General features: G+C 32.4%; 5 protein-coding genes across 5 annotated transcripts; 2 read left to right on the top strand and 3 right to left on the bottom strand.

Moving 5' to 3' along the window:
• The first annotated feature begins 870 nt into the window (after positions 1-870).
• Positions 871-1233, top strand: Tsp_11799 (cyclic nucleotide-gated cation channel beta-3). The gene has a single exon (XM_003374164.1). It carries the CDS (start codon positions 871-873, stop codon positions 1231-1233), a length of 363 nt encoding a protein of 120 aa, XP_003374212.1.
• An 87-nt stretch (positions 1234-1320) lies between these two features.
• Tsp_11798 (cyclic nucleotide-gated cation channel beta-3) lies at positions 1321-3981 on the top strand. Its single transcript, XM_003374163.1, has 4 exons — positions 1321-1638; positions 2524-3660; positions 3760-3828; positions 3916-3981. Exons 1-4 carry the CDS (start codon positions 1321-1323, stop codon positions 3979-3981), a joined length of 1590 nt encoding a protein of 529 aa, XP_003374211.1.
• Positions 3982-4088: 107 nt separating this feature from the next.
• Positions 4089-7267, bottom strand: Tsp_11797 (ADP-ribosylation factor). The gene is made up of 6 exons (XM_003374162.1): positions 7187-7267; positions 6641-6746; positions 5510-5643; positions 5145-5260; positions 4480-4552; positions 4089-4355 (listed from the first exon to the last, which is right to left on the bottom strand). The coding sequence occupies exons 1-6, from the start codon at positions 7265-7267 to the stop codon at positions 4089-4091; spliced, it is 777 nt and encodes a 258-aa protein (XP_003374210.1).
• Positions 7268-13403: 6136 nt separating this feature from the next.
• On the bottom strand, positions 13404-15618 carry Tsp_11796 (conserved hypothetical protein). Its single transcript, XM_003374161.1, has 8 exons — positions 15579-15618; positions 15404-15463; positions 15084-15116; positions 14933-14979; positions 14063-14196; positions 13939-14006; positions 13773-13862; positions 13404-13513 (listed from the first exon to the last, which is right to left on the bottom strand). The coding sequence occupies exons 1-8, from the start codon at positions 15616-15618 to the stop codon at positions 13404-13406; spliced, it is 582 nt and encodes a 193-aa protein (XP_003374209.1).
• A 1156-nt stretch (positions 15619-16774) lies between these two features.
• On the bottom strand, positions 16775-17247 carry Tsp_11795 (conserved hypothetical protein). Its single transcript, XM_003374160.1, has 3 exons — positions 17170-17247; positions 16900-17066; positions 16775-16841 (listed from the first exon to the last, which is right to left on the bottom strand). Exons 1-3 carry the CDS (start codon positions 17245-17247, stop codon positions 16775-16777), a joined length of 312 nt encoding a protein of 103 aa, XP_003374208.1.
• Between the last annotated feature and the right edge of the window lie 7546 nt (positions 17248-24793).

Below are 24793 nucleotides of genomic sequence, written 5' to 3'. Positions count from 1 at the left end.
ATTGAATAATAACGAGATGAAATTGAACGAGTAAACAGTATGATAAATGCAAACAGAAATTCACCACCGTGAATTAAAAATTAACTCAATTGTGAGAGTGAAATCGAAACCAAAACCAATTTTGTTCATCAGTTGACGAACAACTTTTTACACCTTCTTCCAATTTTCATTTGAAGCAGTGGAAATTCTTTGAAAATTCTTTTTTTTTTATTAAAAATTTCCCCCATTAACAATAAAAATTGATAAAGTTTTAAATTTTTTCGTCTGTTTTTACACCAAATTAAACTTGTTTTTTGTAACAAGTTCAAAATTCATCTGGTCAACGATTGAATTTCAAATTGCGCCTGATTTCACTTAAACGTACGCGGAAGTGCCACGTGGCAGCAAAAACTACCCCCCTATTACAGTATGATAAATAAAATAACGTCTTTTTATCGCTGATTTATTGGAACAAAATTTGAAAAAATGAATTAAAAATTATTCACTGTTGATTTTATAAATCGTGCAAAATTTACAGAAATATTTTTCGGTGGGGCAATTTTTTCAAACAGTCCGTAAACAAGACAGGCGCATTTCCTTGTGGGCAAAATTGTCCGCCAGAAACGAAGATTGAGCAAATGATACTGATGCGAAGGGGAATGTTGCCATTTTTTTTGTTACGTCAGCTTGTTGAAATTTCACAATTTCAATTGTACATTTTCAGCCAATGCAAAATCGGACAGAAGCGTTCGAAAAAAAAAGTCAAAAGAAAACGAGCATGCTTCGCGCGGCTGAAAATGACCATAATTGTTCCACTGAAGTATTTCTTAACTATTTTTTCGTTTGGCTGACGATTGTTTTGTAATTTTTGTAAATTTACGAATGAATAAAATGGAAAAAAGTTTTGAACGTCAGCCTGGAGAAAACGCGACGCTGGCGAAAACGGTTTTTGCGAATAATCGGAACTTTACAAAAATGCAAAAAAAACAAAATATTCCAAAATTTAAAACGATCAATACAAATTTAAAACAACACAACCCATTTGATACTTTTAATAGAAGCAATAAAATCGCAGCATTTCAGACAATGTCTATTCCATCGAAAGGATGGAATTTTTGCAGCATATTAATTGCCAACAGAAGAAACATCACCCAAACGGATAAAAATATAAATATTGTAAATTCATTGGATGGAAAATGCCAATTTTCACTTTTGGATTATGATCACCGGATCCGAAGTCCATTGACAAAGTGACCAACGAAAACATGAAGTGAAGTCGTCTTCCGGATTGAATGAATTTTCTTCTGCGACGTGCGATGTCCGCTGCTGGATGAAAAAATAATGCTGCTGAATTGGTATTTTTGTCAAATCTGCTGCATTATTGCTTCTTTCACCATATTACTGCTATGCAAAATAATATTCGTTTGCGATGTACATAAACCAATAGGTGCACAGCAAACGCAACACAAAAAAATAGACAGTAAGGTAGACCATCGCCAAATAAATGACGATTTGAAATTGTGTCATGATACTGGGTATTTCCCTGATCATTTGCATATTTTTTCCGCACGCGCCCATCACGATTCTGACTACGCTTTTGTTCCTTGCAAATCAGAAAAGTATACGGTACAAATGAATGAAAACAATGATTGTCAAGTGGTGATTTCTGTTTTTACTTGTTTTTCCTCGTGCTGAAGATTGTTCGTTGTCAGAATTGTCGATTCAACACCTCTTGACAATAATTCGAGGTAATTTAATTAAGTGCAAATTTCTCACTGCTCAGCTAACTATTTATCGGTTTGTCGTCTCTAAAAATTTATAAACTGTTCAATTTGCTACTAAAACAGCGTAATTTATGACCTATTTTTTATTCAAACATAAATATGTATAACTTTGAATATTTTCAAACTTCAAACTGTAAACATTAAACATCTACTGTTTGTTTTGATACAGATTGAGGAAAATAAATAAATAAATAATTGTTGATGAGCAAAAAACCAAAAAAACAAGTATTTTTTTATAATTAATTTTTAAATAAAAAATACCTGTAAAAAATTCTCGGAACAAATTTTGTCATTTTTGTCATTGGTCTGTTCGTTGGTCTTGAAAATCTTTGTTGGTCCGTTGGTCAGCTGGTATGCGTCAAGCTGGTACGTTGAATAAAATTTCCCATTTAATTGTCAATTGTCGGTCAATTGTTGTGTGCTTGTTTCTTGTTCAGTTCGAATGTTGAACAAGAGAACAATCTGAACATTTCCATCCGTTTGTATCGGTTCCAGCATCCAACTGATAATTCAGCGGCATTTTTTCCACTTAAAAATTCAATTATCGAATATTTTCGTCAATTTTTTCTCTTTAATGTGACAGATTTTTTAAAATAAATTTTTTAAATTCTTTTCTATCTATATATATATATATATATATATGTATTAATTTTGAAACTTGATTTCCAGACGTGACTGTAACTACAGTGTTAGTATGAAGTGTTGGCTTAAAAAAAATCAGGCGCAAAAAACATTACCGTATGTTGCATAAATTGCGTAGTTCTTACGTCTCGTTGGACAAGTGCACATGACGACGGATACTGGTCTCGCATTCTGTAGTAATGTCGACTGCGATGAAGCTGAACGAAGAAGTCTGTCAGAAGTGAGCAGCAGTAATGATGGAACGAAACAGAACAGCACGACGACTTGGCATTCGCTGTGCATGGAATGTGGCGTACGAATGGAGTGGAATGAGTTTCAGCGTCATTTTGACGAAGTGCACGTGAAGCAGAACAAAAGAAACATTCTATGCCCGGTCCATTATTCCCAGTTGGTGGATGTGAAGAGTTTGCATTTGCACAGCAGTTGCTTCAGAGAAGAAGCGTCGCGCGATGAAGCATTCTGTTGTCGTGCGTGCAAATACAAGGCACGTCGAGTGGGCGAATTGGTTAGTCACGTGCTCTACATGCACAAATGTTATCAGTGTGGCTGTTGTGGAGTATCGCTGCCCGGTGGTATGGTGAGTTTGAAAATGCACCGAGAGAGTTGTCACAGCAGTTTCAATCTTCTACTGTTAATGTACAAGTCGATGGTGGATGAATTTTTGATCGATTTCTCCGACGTCGCTCAGTCGACCGTGACCGATGAAAGTGGACCTGTGATTGTTGATCTGACCGTGGACGACAGTGATGACGATGCAAATTCGACTACTGACAATCCGAGTAGTGGTACGGGTGCTGGTGATAGTTGTGCAACTCCACCCCATTTGCCAACCGTCGACGCTGAGGTAGCAACCGTAACGAGCAGCAGCAGGGCTGAGTCGTTGGATAATAATAATGAGACGTGGCCAAGCGGCCCAGTAACCGTTGCGCCGGTCGAGCCCAGCAACAGGCCACGAAATGCGGCCGATACGCCCGTCGACAGGGACAGTGGTGTCCACTACAGCGGTGGACGATTTCGAGCGGATCAAAACGTCCCGTTGAAAAAGATCACCATTTACAGATGCACGATCTGCTGGAAGCAGTACGAAACCAAGAAAGCGGCCTGCACGCACCTCGGAACTGTTCATCTGCGTAGGAAGATTTTGGGTGATTTAATCGAAGCCGAAGACCAATACGTTGCACGATCAACCCGGCAACGTTCTGGCAGGCGAAGATGCAACCAAATTGCCGATGGTAATTTTCGTTATCACTTTAACGTAAACAAGTTGTTTTGTTTACAATTTTGTAAATAAAACTCTGAGACAATTTAAATGAAAAAAAAAAGATTATTCAAACGAAACGAACTTTACTTATAGATAGGCCGTCGACCAGTGGATATTCCAGCCGTCGTGGTATGTGATTGTTCATGTCCAGTGATGCGACAGGTAAATTTTGACGTCTCTACTTGTCAGTTCTGGTTCACTATTTCACGACGTATATGTTGATTGATTGATTGATTTTTTATTTGAAAGAAATACTTTCCATATATCTATCTATTTGAAAATCACTTTTCACAAGTTGAAGAATATGTTTATTGATCGAATGAGTTGATAATGTTGCTTCAGTAACGGGGGAGGGGGGCAGTAGAAACAGAAGGGCAAGAAGAGCGTAAGGTAGGTAGGTAGTTTAGCGACAGTTTCAAAATTCATTCGTTGTCCATCGGTTGGACACGATGGAAACGAGCCAGCCGTTTTCGTTTTCGTTTTCGCACATTTAATCCAGTCGAATTGTTTAATTGTTCTTCACTGCTGACATTTTCCACGCAACACTTGTTATTATCAGTATCATTATCATCACCCGTTTTATCCTGATTATTTTCCACAATTTCTGAAACTTGCTGCTGATCAACATCACCATACTCCTCCAATTCCAAACTTTCCTCAGTGTTGGATTGGTTTTCACTGTTGTCCTCCTAAATGATGTGCATAAAATTGTTAAATATTTTGTTATTGAACAGATAAATTTGTTTTAAACGTATATATTTATTTATCTGGAAAATGGAAAATTTTTAAAATTTATCAACTTTGGAAACTTACTTCGACGGAAAGAGTAAATCGAACAGTTTTTACTGTTGTTGTTGTTACAGTGCGTTGCTTTTCCGTTTCTTCTCTGAAAAACGTAAGCCGAAATTCAACACAAAATGAAGTTTTTTTACGTTGTTTACAAAAAAGAAATTTGAATAAAAAAGTAAACAAAAAATATCCGCTGACTGTTGGTGGAATTTTCGTATTCTTTCCATTCGTTTTTCGTTGTCGTCGTCCAATTTGCGACGCTGGTTCGAACAGTCGGCTTGGATTTTCTCGCTGATCCAATCGTGGTTCATCTCCACTTGCTTCAACAGCCATGCGATGCTTTTTTTCAATTTTCTACTGTACCGCCGACAATTTTTCACCGCGCTGCACATCGTCTGCACAGATGTGGGAAAGGGGCAGAGGAGAAAAGAAAGCTAACATTAATTTTTCTCATATTACGATTCAACTAATCGATCACTTGCAGATGTGTAAGGACACTGGGCGTTGTAGGCGAAACGCCTGAGCTGCAACTGTTCGGCAAGGATGAGTTCGTTCACGTCCGGATTCAAGTCGTGCTTGTTGATGATGCTGTATATAGGAAAGAAATAAATTCTTTCGAACGAGTATATATATATATATATATGTGTGTGTGTGTGTGTAAGTTGTAATTATCAAAGATATTCATTTACACCAGCAGAGGCTTTCCGTGAATCCACTCGTGATTCAGAACCTCACCCAAAACGAATCTGTTCTCTTCGGTCCGGGTCCAGTCGCTGCCGTCAATGACGAAAATAAGGCCGTGAATCTGAAATTCATCCATTTTACTGAAAATTCAAAAGAAAACAACTGTTTCAATGCTTGAAGTGTGTAAAATTTAAATGAAGCACCACGAAATAATATAACTGACAGTATATAATTTGAAATAATTGATACGACATTGACCCAATTCAACCAATATATAACACAGGTTCATTTGGAACAATATCCCCGACGAGTAAATAGTCTGTCTATCATCAACAAAAGCATATTTTTTTGCAAGATGAAAATTGCATACCTCTGCATAATAATTTTTCCATATGTCTCTGATTCCAGAACTGCCACCGAGATCGTAAAATGTCACCGTGTAATTTCTCATTTGAATTACACATTTGGAAAATCCTATTGTAGGCATGGAAATGCCGTTTGATTCTGGAAGAGAATTCAAAAAAAAAACGTTGAAAATGAATTTGCAAATGTACAAGTTGAAGATAAAATACAAAACACCTCGGCTAAGACACTTGAGCAGTGAAGTTTTTCCGGCGTTGTCGAGACCGAGCACAGCAACGGTTATCTTTCTAAATATTGAAAAAAAAATTATTTTTTTGAATATCACATAAATAAATAAAATATATATATATATATATATGTGCATAATTTAACTTTTTGACATATTTAAGATAACGAACAATTGCGCTTGAAATCCGACGAGAATTGTTTTCCTTTCCCCCCCCCCCTTCCGTACTGTACCGTTGGGAAAAGTATTGATAAATTTCAAAAGATTAAATTATAAATGGAAATTAGCAAAAAAAAATTATAAAAAAATACAAAGAGAGAACAAAATAATCTTTCGCTGAACTTTGCACAATTGAAAATAGCATTTTCGACGTTTGTGTTCATGGCAATTTTTTAACCTCTCCTCATTCGACTTGTTTTCCATCAGTGAAATTTGCTTTAAAAATGTAATAAAATTAATTTCTATTTCAGAAATTCGTCAAAAAGTGAAAAGAAATATTTCACCTTCAACAATTTGGCTGGCTATTGCTTTGTCGTTTTTTGATTTCACAAAATCGTCATCAACGTCGTCAAATCAATGTGCATCATCAATAAATAATACAATTAAGCAAATGCTCCGAGAAAAAAAAGCACCTGCACATTAAAAGAGAAATACGATCAATTTAAAAAGCAAAAAAAAACATTAATAACAGTAATAAATTTATCAATCTGATTAGTCGCGCTTAGTTGGATATCTTTTTCCACTTGACTCTTCCTTTGAACAAAGTGAAATGTGAAATAATATGTACGATTGATAAAGAGAATTATTATTTTTTTTTTGAATTTCACAATGCTCACCTTTTTGGCCCTCGATTAGTGGAACAATTTCCCATACGCACTAATATTCAACGCCATTTAGTGCATTGTCACAGACCGCCGACACAGCACAACCGATTTTGCAACCGCGTCTCCATGACAACCAAAATACATCGAACCACTTCTGTCACTGTCGAACGTAAATTTGAATTATACAACGTTGACTGTAAATATAAATATAATCAAGATAGAAAAAAAACAAATGACAATCACTTTCTTCTTTGAATAATTTTAATAATAAGCATATTAATTTACACGTTCATGAACAAAAATAACAAATCAACAACTGTATCAGTTGCCTGGTGATACGTTGGTGTAAATTATAGCAACAGCAATTTTTTCTCCTTCGTCATCATTATCTATTGATTATCATTTGTACACTTTTCCCCGTACATTTTCTTGTTGCAAATTTGCATTAATAATAAAAAAACCATTTCACATCAAGTCAAACCAATTTACTTTTCAACCAATCAACTACTGATTATTATTGTTCATTTTTCCAATTCTCAAACAACGAACAGTTCAATTATTATTATGCAAAAAAATACTTTACATTTATCAAATTTCAATTTTGAAAAATTAATTATGCTGAAAATATTCTTACAAACAATTGTACGGCATTTATTGATTTGCCTCCTGGTGATCCTAGTGCTGTCAGACTTTGCAAAGTGATTGTTAACGCCATTTTAGGTAAATTGGCAACGATTGAGAAGAGAAAGTAATAAAAATAATTTTATCACCTTATTCTTAATATGACAACAACAAGTGAACAATTTTTAAATGATAATTGAAACATGCATTTATAAACAACAACCATCTTATTTATTATTATTTTTATGACCCAGTTTAAAAGATCAATCAACACGTCGAATTCTTCTATTATTCTTCTTCTTCTTCTTATTATTATTATTGTTGATTTTATTTTGGTTTAATACAGTGCAAAGACAACTGATGAAACGAAAATTTAACCTGCGATCATATTTACAAATTAAATTTTGAAATAATAATACAAATGATTTTCTTTTCATCTTAAATAATCCATTTCGCAGTTTACTTTTGATCGTATTATTTTCGTATTTTTATATTTTTTCAAAAAATGACATTAAATATAATAAGAAACAAGTATACAGTGACAATTGGATAAGTTATAAGTTCGACTATTGAAATTTGGAAATTAGCTGACCAATAAATTATAGATTTAATTATGAACAGTTTCAGAGGAATCAGTATGAATGGAAAAGCTCAAAATAATTGATAAAGTTCAAACAAGCTAAGCAAGAATTATTGGACAATACGATAAACTGTAATTAACGTGGACAGTTTTTAAAATAATACTCCAGTAAAGCGATTTACTTGGATAAATGACGACGACGAAATTAGCATATTACACTCGCGTCGTATGTATTGGATTGCAAGTTGTCGTTCAACAAGTTTGATCATATCATATCGTCAAGGATAGTTTAAATGATTTCGAGCAGATGATGAGTCATCGTTGAACAATGGATTATTCCAATGCCACACGAATAAGCCGCTACTGATCGTTGCTGTTGAACATGCAACGTGGAAGAAGACATCGATAAGAAGTAAGGATCGCCTCACATCTGCCATTCTATTCACTACCGTATTCTCTGGAAAAGATAACAATTGCTAAAGTAGGCTAATTAAACAAAACTGTTAGCAGATATAGGGAATCGATGATGATGACGTTGCTATTGAAGGCTAAGCTAGTGAACAAAATGAAATTATGAAATCAATCAGTAGTGATTTTGCATCAATTTATGCAAAATATGACGTTCACCAACGTTGAATTTGCCATCAAGTTACGACAACGGGGAGAAAATGTCAAAATCCATTGTCCAGTAGTTCAAATTAATTTGTTTCAATTCAAAATGAACGCTGTGTAATGTTCAAACAATTTGAGCACATGTCGTCAAAAGTGCCACATTTAATGGAGATGACGTTACATTGGAATTAAAATTACAAACGTACAATTAAAAAATACAAAAGCCACTTCAACGGCAAGCTGGACGGTCAAAAAGTAAAATCACATTTAAATACCATTAAATTTACAAAATGATGAATGATGATTTTGACGAACAAACAGCAAGAGAACGAACATACTTCACTTCAATACATAGTAAAAAAGCTGAGCTTGCCAAAAAGTATGAACAATTTGAACACAAAATACAAGTTGAAGCTGAAATTTCGTCAAGCTCGGGCTATAAATTTTCACCACATTTTTTTACTGGTCGTTAAAAGCTTTCATCTTATTGGACCTTTTTATCGTTTTCTTATTCGTTCTTTTTTTCAAACTGCTCATTGATTCAAATTTTTCTATTTTGATTTGCTGAAATAGTTTTCATCTGATTGGTCGAAATATTTCCATTTACAATTTCATCAGCTTCAGTAATGGAATTTTTAATATTTTCAAATTTTATTCAATTTATTTTTATTACAATTTATTAAAAAATATATATCTGTACATTTATTTATAATTTGTAGTGAATTTTATATTTTTGTATGATATATAATTTCAAAAACAATTTTATTGTATTGCAATAAAGTTGTATGAAATGTGATACTAACAACTCAACAAAACCAATATAAAACAAAAAGTAAAGCAGTGATTTTTATTTTTCTCAATTCAACAACACCAGAAACAATAAACACAGTGAACAATAATAATTATTTGTGGATCAAAACTGACCACAAACGGAGGGCCGTTTTGGTTAATTAAGCTTGAATAATAAATCCGTATGTGTTGATGTCTTTACTTGAAGATAAACAATAGGCTGCTGTCACCAGCTTACCCACTAGAAAGACACGAATGGTGAACAGTTGGTGATTTCACTCAGGGACGATCTTGAATGTACTATCCATGTCCCAGGTTTTGCAGATTGCCAGCAGTCTATTGTTATTAATCATCACAAGAACGAGGATGTACTTGGATACACTTTGGTACAGCAGAAAGTTTTCTTCAGACTTTGTTTTCTTAAATTCATTAGTAATTTGTGTTGGTTATGACGGTGTGAGAAAAGTCTTGGGAACCGTTATGCCCGGTTTATGTAAATTGTGGCCCTCACACGCTAAAATATCAGGAATAGCTTGAGGTAGATGAATCAGCGGAGGCTTCGTGATCACAGTTGGTGGGGATGTGTGTAGTTCTTTTAGCATTTGGTGTTTTTTAAATCGCCTTCTATTCCACGTTGTATGCTAGATGCTGATCGACCAGGCAGCTTTACATGTGATCTTTCTGACTGATCACGGCCGTCACGCCCAAATTTGTCCACACTGTGCACCCTTCTTCACGAACACACTTTTGAACATCCCCAATATTTCTTCTGTTTACCGGTTTGTTTTGGTTTGTATGCCCTGCCCTCATAAACAACGGACATACTATCGCAATTAGCTTTTACAAGACTCGGCTGAGAAACAACAAAATGGAACTGAACAGAAAAGGATTAAAATCGTCAAATTAGGCGTCACTTCAAATCTCAAATGTCAACCCACGCCCACGAATTTTAATTAAAATTTTTTTGCTTGTTAAAACTGCTAATTCCAACCAGCTAGCTTATTTTTAAATGTCATTCAAATAATCATATCACTTGACTCTCGTTGAATAAATATATGTAATGAGAGAATTTTGCAGACAATTTTTATCCGCTACTGCTTCTGTTATCGGTTGATTTACGTGAAGTGGTAAAATGCAAAATTAGAAAAAATAATAAAAGTGAAATGAATATATATTTTATAAAAGCAAAAACAAATAATTAAGACAAATTTCATATTTCAACTTCAGAATTCACAGTAGCAGTAATTATTTAAAAGAGAGAGCTCGAATTTCCAACAGTACTTGTGACGCATAAGAAATTCAAAATCGATAAAACTTATTATGAAAAGAAAGAAGTATTCTTTGAAGTGTAGTTTTTGTATATTGAATTATTGAATAATGAAGAGAAGCATCCTATAAATAAAAGAGAAACATTTGAGCAAAACAAAGCACGCACCGCGTTCAACTGAAAGTACATGCAGATGGACATGGAACATTATTTGATTGCAATTTTTCAACAAATTCACTTCAAAGGATAATTTCGTTTATCAATAATTGAAGAGAAATAAATTTGAAATAACTTCTGACAAATAAATCAAATGCAAATTATTCATAGTTGTTGATCAGCATGCAACAAGTGGAAAGAGAAACATCCATTACAATAAGTGTTTTCTTCGGTATAAAATGTACTGCAAAAATTGGTGCTCATAATTACGTTCAAATTATATTACTTACGAATCAACATCATCATGAAAGGTAAGCAGTGAAAGTTGATTTCATTCCAATAACATAATTTGAATAAAGTAGAAATAATTAATAGACGGGAAATTTTTGAAAATAACACAAAATTTTGCACTACAACTACAGTGCATGCATAGTGAATATTATACTGACAAGATAGTCCAATTATATATGCAGGTTTGAATTTGAAAAAATTTATTAATTTAACAACTTTTTTGGAAAATTTTAATAAATATTATGAATAATTTGATTCGAAATTAAAAAAAAATATTTCAATTTCAAAGATAAAAAATAATAAATTGATTTCTATTGAAGAATCTGATGGAAATTTTGTTTGTTTACCGTTATCATGCAAATGCCTGCGTATGATTGAATTGTTAAATTTTATGTATTCATGAATGAAAATTTCTTTTTGTCATGCTGAACAGCAATGACGAAGTGAATTATTATTTAAATTAGATTGTAAAAAAATGAAATAAAAAGAAGAAACCAGACGTCTCAGGTAATAAACGCAAAAGAATAATTTAAAAAAAAGCCAAGCGAGCGAGCAAAAAAAAATAGAATAAATGACAAATACGACAAGAAAGCTTAACGCTTTAGATGAGAAGTTGGCTTGGCTGTTCAAGCAATTCTTGCGGCTGAATAATTTTCTAGCGCGCACCTGATCGGATCAATTTCTGTCTGCATTTTCAAATGATTATAATATAGTCAATGAAGCCAAGCTTTTGGGTAAAGCTTATTTTTTTCACTTCGAGTCTCTCTCTACTCCACGTCTGGCTGACTAGCTGGCGAGTTAGCTGTTCGCATATGTGCAGCGTTAAATTTGTTCGACACGTTTACGTTGTTACGTTTTATTAGACAGCAATTAAACAACAACAACCACAACAGCAACGTCAGCAAATGATAATTTTATTTATAACAAGAAATAAAGCAAAAAAAAGCATAAATTAATTTTGAATAATCATTATTGATTTAATTGTAATTTGAAAGCTTGAAAAATAAATAAATAAATAAAGATATATATATATATATTTGTTTGTTTGTTTGTGTGTATGTGTGTGTGTAAGAAGATTGCAATATTGAAGGGGTGATTTTCGGTACGGTTGGTTGATCATGCAACTGGAAAAAGCTTTTCGGCTTGGAACGTTGAAACGATTTGATTAGTGGTTCATTTTTGAATAGATACTGCTGCTGCTTCAGGTAGTGTTGTGAAAATCAAACTCCCGTTATATGGGCGTAATTAGTAAAGTTGGGCGGATCACCTGCGCCTTATGGCCGCCGGCTTACTTGAAGCTTTGTGTTTTTGTTGTGCGTGCTTGTTGCCAGCGTTGTCGCTAAGCAACGATAGACGGTTCACTACGCGTCGTTCAGTTCAGGCCAAGTTGTGCATAATACGGCCAGTGACGACTGTGGCCGTGCTTTTCATTGCTTTCCATATATGCTTCCAATCGTCGCCGTCGCCGTCGTCATTTTTCAGTTTTCAATCCAGTTAAGACCACGGAACGCCAACAGGCAGACTGCCGCTTGGTTGTTCGCTTTTGAAAAATTCTATTGGCCGTTTAAAAATTTAATTTCATTCCACTTCCAACTTTTCCTCACCATATACCAACTAATTCTGCTTGTCCATTTTCAACTCGTCGTCTCGTCGATAAATATGCAAATTTTCCAGTAAGTGAAAAGTATGTTTGTTTTGTTCAAAATAATTATCGTAACACTTTTGAGTGGAATTTGTAACAATTTTAACAGACATATTCAAATTGAAATTACCAATTTCTTTTCAAATATTCCAATAATAATATTAGTTATTTTATACAGAGTTTGAGTTTTGGATTGTAGTTTGGGATTTACGTATTTTTTGTTTTTAAATAGAGATTCCATCGTTATTCTATTGGTATAATAATTTGTCCAACTGACACTGTTGAATAATATTATTTATTGTTCATTGGAAAAATGAAGCCAGTACCAAGTTATTCCAAACTGTCGAAATTTAAAAATACTTAATGTGGTAGATTTTTTTTTTGTATTTTTTGTTCTGCTTTGCTTGATATTTTTATCAATAGAACGGTTCAAGTAAGTGATTGTCAGACATTTTGCACAGACTGTAGTAAATGATTAATGAATGCTAAATCAAAGAAGATGAAAGTTTTATTTTTCTCTTATCAGAGTCTGTCAGTGATATATATATAATGATAATATTATGTATAATGAATGATATGATATTTCGACAATCAAAAAGTTGCTAATTATGAATAAAATATTAAATAAAGTATACTGTTCTATTGCACAAATTGGTCAATTGTTGTTGATCTTTTTCGTAATTTTGTTATTTTTTCGCAGAAAAATTTTGTTTGTTTGTTTATTTGCTCGTGTTTGTTCAGTCGATTTCAGATTAGCTGATATAGTTTGATTGATGAGAAAGAAGTTCAGTGTTGTAAAATGAAAAAGCCTCGTTTGGAAATTTGTTGGAAAATAATTTTGCTCGTGCAAGCTTGCTGCATGCTTGATCGGCGCCATTTTATTTGGAAGACGGTTATTTTGCTGTTGATAATTTGGCGAACAGCAAAATTCCAGCTTCCGAATAACGCGGTCTGCCATAATAATCTCCACCAACACAAGCAAGCAAGAATCGTTTCTTCACACCTCCATTTATAAGCATTAATTTCCATCAGTTAAAGCATAAATGAATAAATAAATAAGGTGAGCACAGCATTTGTTTCTTATTCTCCATTTATTGTTTTGCTTGTTTTATTTTTTAAAAAAATATTTCAAATTCAGACATACAAAAAAAGTAATAATAATAATTTCTCCCTTCAAGCACCATAAAGTCTGAAAGGCAAGTGAGAAAAACAATTTTCCATTTCGTTTTTTAGCCTTTTCCTTTTTTTTCTTTATGCATAACTTGTTTTGAAATTTGCAAACAGTTTTCCAATTCTCCAGCTTCTACGCCTTGATTTGGTGTTGACGACATGCTTATCCGGATCAGTTTTACCTGAAAAATTACAGCAAAAACAAGATAATAATTCCAATTCATTCATTCATCAGTTGGAGAAAATTGCACTGCATACTTGTTGAAAAGTGGATTGTTATTGCATTTTCTAGAGTTTCTAAAATCGCTTCCGCTTCTGCAAGATCCCTGTAGAAGATTATCGAAATTGAAAAACAAATTTATCCACAACATACGCATACTACAGACCTGGAAAATTTTTCCATTTCCACACTGCTGCAATTTTGGTACGAATCATTCGAACACCGGGATACGTCGGCAGGAATTGTCGAACTGGCATTTGTGCTGCTTTCTGGCGCCGTAGTAGCAGCGTGAGAATCTGAAGGAGAAAAAAAAATGGAAGAGAAAGTTAATTATTAAAAATATTACAACAGATTAATTTTCAATTCAGCTGACGGATAATGTCAATGTTAAACAGTGCACAGAAAAAATTCAACAGTCAGCAAGCATATTTTTGAATAAAAAACAAAAGTCGTCACACGGATTTGGTGATTCAAAGGCTTTCTCTTATTTTCGACTATTGGTAACAATTGTCGAACATCTGCTTCTTCATCACCAGTAATCAGTCGAGTAGAAAAAAAGAAAAAGTTGAAAAATAATAATAATAATAATAATAATTCCAGCCTGCTTATAATAAATTGAAAGCTGCACAAGACGCACACACACACACACACAAAATTGATTACTTGCATTTATAATATTCTCAAGCAATGCACTCAATTTTTCCACTACTCACTTTATTCAATGGACAATAATTTTCTTTTCTATCGATTTTCAAAACCCCTATACAAGGTAGGATACGATACGATACGATAATAAAATAATCATATAATCATTATCCCAAAATACATGTAAAAATGGAATTTTTCACGTTATGAAAAATATTATATACTCTTTGTCAAATGTGAAAAATTCCAATTATCATTTTCCAATTACTAATAATTAAAATGATAATAACGACGACAACAATGATGATGATGATGATAAATACATCATCACCTTTCGAACAATACAGATTACGTATTTAATTGAAAAATTGGAAAATAAAAACACACAGTAGATGAAAGAATTGCAACAATTGTTGAAAGGAAATATTTCTTTTCTAAAATTAAACTGAGAATAAATACAACCTTTTGTCAATATTGTGCAGCTAGTTTTAATCGATTTATTTTTTTCAAAAATTACTTCAACAATAAATCAAAAAACCATTATTATTAACAGTATATTCATGTTCGATTGCTTGAAAAATGAACAATTAAATATAGATGCACATTTATTTATATCAATTATTATTATTATTAGAAAGAATATGATGCTATAGTGTTAAAAATGATGAAAAATAAATAAATATTCTCCTCTTTTGCAAAATTGTTTGTTAACTTTGATAAAATAAAAAAATAAAAGATGTTGTAAATAAATGGTCTGAAATATTGAATAAATATCGTTAATTCTTACCTAGTGAAATGACAAATCGGCTGCACAGACTTTTGCACCGCCTCATTTCAATGATAAACAGGTTAACAGACCCGATGAATTGATTGGCATGTTTCGTGAACTCGGAGCTATGACACGGCTCACGGGTTTCACTATAAATTAAAATAAATTTATTTTGTGTAACAATAAAATATCAATTGAAATTGTAAATTCAAAAAACAACTGAGTAACTATAAGCGGTCAAATAGCATCATCGCAGTCAACAACGCTCACAATCTTCAGCAAATGTATATTCAACAGTGAACATTTGCATAAAAAGCACTCAGACAAGCAACATATACATGATCATAATATGATTTTCTTTGTCTATTTTTTAAAGCAAATCGAACAACAAATCAAATATGAAAGCATTTCACGCGTTAATTATTTCTGTTTTGCTCACATTCAATTTTTTTTGTGTTTTTCAATGAATTTCAATTGCAATTTGTAATCCTCCAATTTCAAAAAATTGTACCAATGCCAGCATTTCCACAGTACACCTACAACCGTCGTTCATACAGGGGCAGTGATGAACGACGACGACGACGACGACGACGAGAAATATGGCAAAGATGGCAATTTTGCTCATTTTGAGGAGGCAATTTGAAATTGAATTTTTCAAAAATAGGAAACAAATAAGAAAATGGCAATTATTCAAATTTTTCAACATGTTCAACCCGAGTGACTTTGGCTGATTGAATCAATTGAAAAATAAATAAACCAGGCTGTTTGTTCAATTTTTGAGAATATTCAGAGCAATTTGGCCGATCCAAGAGAGAGAGATGAAGGAAAATGGGGGATAAAAAAATCCACAACCACCACCACCACCACTTCAGCATTTGTTTAATCACATTATTCAATGCTAATTTTAGAAAAATATTTCAATCATGTACGACGGATGGATGGATGTATCGATCAAAGAAATTTTTTTTTTCAAATTTTGAATAAATCATCTTGATTAAATGATAACAATTTAAATAAACCACAATTAATACTACTACTACTACCAATAATGATTTGATGAAAATTTAAATTTGCAAATAATTACCTCTACCTGCATAAATTCAAGTCGAAACAATAAACAAACAGTTTCTTATATATATAATTCTACAATTTATGGCTTTTTCTTTCCGTAAAGACTACAACATTCGACTTGACCACTGTGTGCTAATGCTACTGATGTTAGCCATGCCTCGTCGAAGGAGAATTTCAATTAAGATAAAGCAAAGGCCAAAATGCTGATTACTTAATCCAATTTGGCGGCCAGCCTGGAGGAAATTGGAAGCTTACGAGCCGAATCTCAAGACAGACGTGTCGCGGGCGTTGGATTCAAATTTCTTAAACTTTATCAATAACAACAACCGCCGTCGGTCAGTGGGATTTGTCGAAAAAATTTTCCACCCCCTCAGCTAACCATCACACGTTTAACTGTACATGTTCTGATCATTCGGATTTGATTTACCAACCTTACGTTTAATCAAAACTATCAATCTATTTTCAATATTTAAAAAAATAGTTAAATTATTATTCAAAAATAATAATAACTCACCTCTTCAATTGCGGCAGTATGCAATTCTTGGCGCTATCACAAGTTCTCAGGCACTGCTCTTTAAGATGCTGCAAATCTTCTCGCAAATGTACAGAATCGGAGTGTGTGCCAACTGACTGGACCATATTTTTATACGACGCTACCATGTGATTAATTTCATGCACCAACTGAAAATCAAAGCCAATATATTATTTAAAATAAAAAATATATTAAAAATAAAAACAACATATTCACAGGCAGAAGTGAAAAATACAAAGCTTGTTCACATACATTTGCGATAATCATCAACTGTTGTTGTTGTTGTTGTTGTTCTTGGTCAGCATTTTTCCGCTTGTATGTTTCGTTCATAAACAATAAATGAAAAATAACCACAACAACAACAACAACAACAACAAACGATATATATATATATGTATATGTTGGCTGTGTTTGAAATTTTTGGTTGCGGATATTTGTGAATGCTGATCGACTTGCAATTGTACGAGCTATAGATATTATATATATTCAAATGCTCGGCGATGAAAACAGCTCCACGAATATTAATAAAATATACAACGAACGGAAAAAAACACCTTCAACACTTCGACAAACAGTGCAAAAACAACCTGCGATTTTTCTCGCTTGGCGGTGTTTTACAGGACAAGAGTTGAGCAAACGAGGCGCAAATCAATCCTCCCTTTTAAAGCGTTTAACCAACCAACAGACAAAACAGCTAATCAGCAAACCTCTCGACCAACCACCACCAAACATACTGCGTGCACTTTTTTCTTTTTTTTTTAATTTTACTTTTGCCCGCTAAACTTCAATGTTCAGAGATTGAAGCCAACAGACAGCAAGAAGACTACTGAATTTTTTTTCCATTTTACACCCATCAAATTTACGTCACCCACAAATATTAATCCACAATAATGCATCTTATAAGCGTTGGTTATAAACAGTGCAATGTTTAAACAAATTAAACGTCTGCACAGAAAAAAAATAATTCATTTATCAATCAGCCAAACAATGTTAAACACAAACCTGTACGTGCATACGTACATGAGAAAGGTTTTTCACAATCTAATTATGCTAAATTTAACGTTCACATTAATAAAAGATAATATGCAAATTATTGGATAACAAAATTCAACGGGACAATTTTGTTCGATTGTTCGCTGACCAGTAAATTTAATAATAAAAATCCAAAACCACGCAATCGATGCTACTAATAAAACAGACGCGGAACGAATGTCATCTCTGTTCGAATAATTTCAATATCCTTTTTGTTACGCTTTGCATAATTGTAAAAAAAATTCTGCACATGAAAGAATGTTCGTTTTGTCGAAAAAAAAGACCTGAGAAAGTAAAAATGTAAACAAAAAAAAACAATATTTTTGTGTATCACTTTTTCAAACCTGAAAATCACATTGATATCGTAAACTGGAAAAACAGTAAAAAAACAAACAAAAAACAATAATTGAAAAAATGAAATAAATGATTGACCAATCATTTTACCGCACAAAGGTGAACGAACGGTGCTTCGTAAGCGATAAAATCGAACCAAATAGCACAGATTTGCTTCAAAAGAGGCAAAACAAAAAAAATTAAATCAAAAACTATGAATACAACAACACTAGATTGAAAAAAGCTGATCAAAGTTACAAATTTGGATTAATAATATGCTAACTTTTTGAACAATTAAAGTACAACCATCGACAAAGTGTGAAAAAAAATATCGAATTAGCTTTGTAAATTATAAATAAAAATGTACAATAAGTAAATAATACAGGTGTAGTTTATTTATTTCAAGGAAAAGGTTCAGTATATTGAGAAGAATTAAAAACAAAAGAACAGAAAAAAATTCGATACAATTGAACAAAGAAATAAATCATTTTCTGGGCAAGAGAAATCCAATTGTTTATCACGTCATTTTGTAAAGATTGAATTCTGATTTGTATGCTTATTTGGTAGAAATGGTGTGCAGTTCGATTATTAATCTTTCAAAATTATTGCAAGCAAAAATAGCTCTCAAAAATGGCATAAATTTATCAACAATAAAAGCTTCAGATACACAAACACAAACAACAAACGATGATGTCGTTTTGCGTAATGGTATCTAATTTCAAGAGTATTATCAAACACATTTCAAAGTAATAAATCATTCTGTTGTTCCACAGAGAATATACATAAGCAAGTAGTTCGTTTTCAATTAGCAAACATCTACTTGTAACTTAAATTCAAACGGTAAACCAATCTATTAGAAAAATTTCCATTCTATTGACAATTATTTTGTATTAATTTTACAGTAAACAGAATTTTTTGAAATTGAAAATGACAAAAATGAGAAAATGGAAAATAGCATTTATTATATTTATTTTACACGAGAAAGACCAGAGAACCAGTAGTGGGATGTTAATTAGAAGTTATTTAAAATTTTTCACTATTAAGCCTGAGCGTTTTTCTTTGTTCAACAATTTGTCCTGATTAATTAAATCAGCTTTCTCTCACTATCAACATTGAACAGGTTTAAATTATAATGACGATACTATACAAGTTATCATTTAAGCTTAAAATTGAAAGAAAAAAAAAGTAAGAATAATAATTGCATAAAAATTCACCTCATCAGAAAGCAACAAGTCGAGAAGACGCATTGAATTAATTAAAGACGAATGACTTGTACAAGCAAGTCAGTGTAGTGTAGAGAAGATAAGACAAGATAAGACAAGACAAGACGGACGGACATATCATCATAATTTCTGATATATTTTCACATTTTCTTCTTCAGTCATTGATGACGATTTGAAAGAAATTTAATCTTCCCTTTTGAAAACGTCAAAAGCACCTTCCCCTTATCTTCTTATCAAAAAGCAAAACTGCTACTCATTATTATTCAGATGTTCAGCATTGATTGCTTTCTTGACAAACATACTGACATTGAACACGCCATTTCTCTTTCTTTTTCTTCTTCTTTTCATTTCTATCATACATCCATGGTAGTTTATATGATTTCATTAATGAAAATTTTTTATCCATTCCCTCCGTTTGTAAAGGATATTTTATTAAAAAAAACTTTACTACTTTCACAAACTATCTCTGTATGGAAATCAACGTGCATACAACAACAACAACAACAACAACAACGTGGATAAGATTATTCACTGACTCTCATGTGATGAAAAAGTGATTCAAACTTTTATCCCATGCTTCCAATAATACTGACAAATTGTAATGGAAATATTTTCATTCAAATACCGACGAACAATGATGATGATGAAGCATGCTTATCCGTACAAAAATCAAATCTGCTAAACATCACCGATGAGCAGAAAAATTGGACAGATTTAGAGTGTAAAATCTTGACTTTTTTTTCTCGTTATTAATTAAGATGCACTCCAGTCAAGGGGATTTGTATTCGATCGACCACGAACACAATTTTACACGCGCACCACCCACGATTTGCCGATCAATCTGCGCTTTCAAAGTTATTCTTAACCGGCCAGCCAAAAGGCGTCAAGTGAAGTCAATAAATGAATAAGTGAAATGGAAAGTTGAACATTGACAGAACAATAGGACAACTTCACACTGTCGACCAATTTCACTTTATCAATTATTTAAATTAGCAATTTGACAACAGAACAAAAAAACTATATGTATATATATATATAATAATGAAAACATATCATATACAGAACTGTTCGAAACGATACATTCATTTACATAATCACGAGAAAATCTTTTCCATTATTGTTCTCGATAAAGCATGATGTACGTAAAAGATAAGATAAGATAAGAATAGAATAACAACTTGAACCACTTCCGTTCGAGAATATTATAAATAGAGAAGAATAAGATATATATTAAGAAAAAAAAATATCATAAAATATACACTACTTACTACGGTTAACATTTTCTAAATGACACAATTCTGACGTCGGTCGATCACACTAAAAATTTTAATAGCGCACGATCTGAAACGTGCATAATAACAATAATGATAATAATAATAATAATATCGTCAAATTGAATAGTGCAATTTCTACTACACACGCAGTCAGACGACAATAATAATAATAATAACAATATTTAACAATAATAATAATAATGATAATGCCCTTTTAATTGACAATCAGATGATAACAATAAAATATCAAATGTTGGTTTGATTTTCAAATTGTAACAGAATCAAATTTAGCGAACAGAATCTGTCCAACACGTCACCGAAGAAGAAGAAGAAGAATATGACAAAGCTAACGTCAAATCAAAACAGTATTTACACAACGGCGGAACTTTTGTTCGCTACCACTGTATGCACAGTGTTGTTCATTACAAGCAATAACACAGTACATTGACGTTTCGGAAAAATACAACAATTCTATTAAAATTTACACAACCTGTATCACACACACACAAATCTGCTCATTCGATACAGTAATATCGTTGTTATTTTATTTTTTTGTTTTGTTTTTTTAATACAATTGTTGAAAAAATTTGCATATGGAAAATCAAGTAACCCGATCATCAAATGTTTATTATTATTGTTTTTTTTGTCGGAATTTCAAAACAATAACATATTCTCATTCGTAAATTTATTATAAAAATATTTTTAAAAGGGAAATTTTTTTTCTCTCCTTTAATTAATAAGATGTACCAGTGGCGTATGGTATTGATCTGAAGTCGAAGAAGAAGTGTCATTCGAAGATCTCAATTACACAAATAAAGTTGAGCGTGGTTGTTGTTTTCTTAATTTTCCGACTTTCACAACTAAAAATTCTCTCTTTCTCTTTCTCTCACTTACTCACTTATTCTCTTATTCTTTTGCAACATTGACATAACAAAATAGTCAAATGAAATATTTATATATATATATTTTTTCTTTTCTTATTCCTCTTCATTATCATCATCTAAAAATATGCTTTTTCACTTATTTGTTTTATGGAAAAGATAAATATGCCTGCCATTTATGAAGATATTGATTTCAAAATGAACATATACTATTCTTTGCATACTGATGTTCTTCACACGTCTGGACAAGCGAATCAGTTGTCCATCTGTCACGTATATTATCAATCCAATCTATATATTATATCTATCTATATTAGGCGGCTAGCTGAACAACAAAAACACAACTGACGGTGCTTTCATGCATCCATGCACACAACAAATGTCAGAACAAAGATGATGAAATTGAAATGTATTATTCTTGAAAAGTAATAAAATAGAATAATCTCAATAGCTGACCAACTGCATCAATGAAATTAAAATCAAATTTGCCCAATATGAAAACAATGGAACAACAATATGTACACACACACAAAGTATAAATGGCCACATATATAATGATATTTTTCTATTCAAATAATATCTCATGAAACACATTATGTGCATTATTTTTTATATAATAAAATATTTCAGATTATTATATAAATGAATAGAAAAATTGTTCACACACACACACACACGCACAATGTGCATTTGGTATATATTTCAATCCTTGTTCGTAATCCTGCATTGAAGTTTGTTGAAAGTTCAAGTGTACAACTACAACTATTGCCAACCAACTGTTGTCGCGATGAAAAAGATCATGTACATTATATGCGTTATGTCATTGGGCTGTAAAATGAAATTAAATATGAAAAACAGCTATCATGGACTGTAATAAAATTACAAATATCACATGCTAGCAAGATCGGATTTACTTTTTTTAATTCTACACTACTTGTACCAAAAAATATGAATAAATTCAATAAACGATTTTGTGCAGTTTCAAAATTAGAATTGTACAATTTCATTTGTTCGAATAAACTGAACGATTATTGTTGAATTATTCAATTTGAAATCAATACAGTACGCTCGTCATAAATATGTTACAAACTTGTTGTGTTCAAATCAACCAACTCCATCGCAATTTCCACTGCATCAATGCATTGATATATAGGCATACATTCGTACCGAATAGAATAAATTATTGTTTTCTTATTTCATTTTTCAGAAGAAAAAAAAACAACCATAACGTGTATGATATGCAAATTGATGTCTGTTGTCAAGTTGAAAATTGTCAAAAAAGCTTTTCTGTTGTGCATGTGATCGTCATTGCAGAAAAGGTGGAAACTGGATTCAGATTTTCATTCAAATTCAAAGTTGAAGAAATAAAATAATAATACTAATAATAAATAAGCAAAGCTTACTTTGGACAGTTGACCAGAGTTGACAACAACGCCGTGATATGCTTCGCGCCGTATCGAGCAGGACGATTTCAAGCTCATCCGTTTATAACAAATGGATGATGATGATCATAAAAAAGCAGGCATTCCTGCATAATTCTACAGTAATAATAATAATAATAATAGTTGTACTTTACGCCAATCTGATCAATAACAATAACAATAATAACGTGAGGTATGTTTTTTTGTGTTGCTTTGTTTTTCGTTTTGCTGTAATGGAAATTTAAATTTTCTCGCTCTAAAAATGTATTCTTTGTTCATCTATTGAAATGGTGGTAGTAGATATGTTCAAATGCAACGTTGACATTGTTGAGTTTGAATAACATCTTCAACAAGTAACATTCCACAGCTCATAAAAAAGTATAGGGACGCACACACACACAAACATATATATATATGTATGTATATACATGTTAAGCTACATGTATATGCGAGGAGAAGATCAAAAATAGAATAAATAGCAAAAAAGTTGTTGCTTCAAAAGTTGCTTGTTGCTTTGCTCGCTTCGAGTGCTTGTTCTATCAAATGTTAGCAATTTTTGAAACTGCCGATAACAAAAATCTACAATCGGTCAGAATTCTTCGTAAAAGCCACACGATTATTGAAAATTTCTTCCACAATTCCGGTGAATTTTAAATTTTAAATTCCAACATTTGCCGTTCGGGTGTGTGAGCTGTGACAAAGCGTAGAAGCCTGCGCCGGCTGTCAGTCAGAAACTTCTCACGCAGCTGGCGCACAAAGTAGGAGAAATTGAATAGATATAGATGTACGGGGGTATTATTGATCACACTGCCGCGGACCTACTAGCGCCAACCATCCCACGAAAATTAACTCGCACAAATCAGCACACAGCAGCTTTGCACACGGCCACACACCACCGTCGGCGGATCAACATCTCCAGAGAATAACAAGGATAATGGTGATTTTAATTTTACAATTTTATCATCCATCACATTTCTTTCATTCACTTTTCTCATAATTAAGCAGAATAATAATTTTTTCCCCATTCAATCAATCAATCAATCATTATTATCATTACTTTACAGAATACTGTATTGTTTTGGGTTTTGGAAATATTTGCATTAAAAAAAAGAAATTATTAATAACAACGAAATGTAAAAAAAGTTGCAAAAGATGCTGAACAATTTTCCATTTCAAGAAGTAAGAATTTTTTGTTTCTATTGATTGCATGCGATAGCACGACGACGTCACCACACACATATACATGCATACATACATTCATACATACGTACATTCATACATACATATTGCACACAAGCAGAGACAAAGAGCAAAGTGTCATTTTCAATCGATGATGCTTAAAGAAGAATAAATAGAAAATTATTATTATTTATAGTAACTGGCCTTTTGTCTTTATTTCAGAAAAAAACAAATTCTTTTTCAAATGTTGGCAATGGACTATATTTGAATGATAATATTCGATTCATATTAATTAATCAATGGGTGAGTATACAGAGAAAAATGACACATTCACCAAATGAATAGATGAAAAATTATTATTTTCGACGAAAATTACAATTGTAAAAATGATAAATACAGTTTGAATATTTATTTTATTATCATAAAAAAATCATCTTATTGAAAATAGTGGTCATGGTGATCGGGTGAAGAAATTACACCAACCGAGAAGAATGAATGCTGAACGTGCAACAAATTTATTCAAATTTTCCCCC

This window comes from Trichinella spiralis, assembly GCF_000181795.1.
Source record: "Trichinella spiralis strain ISS 195 chromosome Unknown Scfld6, whole genome shotgun sequence".
Classification (NCBI taxonomy): Eukaryota; Metazoa; Nematoda; class Enoplea; order Trichinellida; family Trichinellidae; genus Trichinella; species Trichinella spiralis.
The sequence above is the reverse complement of the archived record's forward strand: the minus strand, read 5'-3'. Positions and strand labels throughout refer to the sequence as shown.

Coding starts and splice junctions, on each gene's coding strand:
- Tsp_11795 (XM_003374160.1), bottom strand. CDS start 17,247: ATGAACGAAACATACAAGCGGAAAAATGCTGACCAAGAACAACAACAA. Junction 17,067..17,169: donor AGTTGATGATTATCGCAAAT/GTATGTGAACAA, acceptor TTTGATTTTCAG/TTGGTGCATGAAATTAATCA. Junction 16,842..16,899: donor ATACTGCCGCAATTGAAGAG/GTGAGTTATTAT, acceptor TATTGAAAATAG/ATTGATAGTTTTGATTAAAC.
- Tsp_11797 (XM_003374162.1), bottom strand. CDS start 7,267: ATGGCGTTAACAATCACTTTGCAAAGTCTGACAGCACTAGGATCACCA. Junction 4,553..5,144: donor CACGGAAAGCCTCTGCTGGT/GTAAATGAATAT, acceptor TACGTTTTTCAG/AGAAGAAACGGAAAAGCAAC. Junction 4,356..4,479: donor GATTTACTCTTTCCGTCGAA/GTAAGTTTCCAA, acceptor CACATCATTTAG/GAGGACAACAGTGAAAACCA.
- Tsp_11798 (XM_003374163.1), top strand. CDS start 1,321: ATGCTGCTGAATTGGTATTTTTGTCAAATCTGCTGCATTATTGCTTCT. Junction 1,639..2,523: donor AAAACAATGATTGTCAAGTG/GTGATTTCTGTT, acceptor TAAATTGCGTAG/TTCTTACGTCTCGTTGGACA. Junction 3,661..3,759: donor ATTTTCGTTATCACTTTAAC/GTAAACAAGTTG, acceptor CTTTACTTATAG/ATAGGCCGTCGACCAGTGGA.
- Tsp_11796 (XM_003374161.1), bottom strand. CDS start 15,618: ATGTTCACTGTTGAATATACATTTGCTGAAGATTGTGAGC. Junction 15,464..15,578: donor ATTTGCTGAAGATTGTGAGC/GTTGTTGACTGC, acceptor TTTAATTTATAG/TGAAACCCGTGAGCCGTGTC. Junction 13,863..13,938: donor AACAATCCACTTTTCAACAA/GTATGCAGTGCA, acceptor GTAATTTTTCAG/GTAAAACTGATCCGGATAAG.
- Tsp_11799 (XM_003374164.1), top strand. CDS start 871: ATGGAAAAAAGTTTTGAACGTCAGCCTGGAGAAAACGCGACGCTGGCG.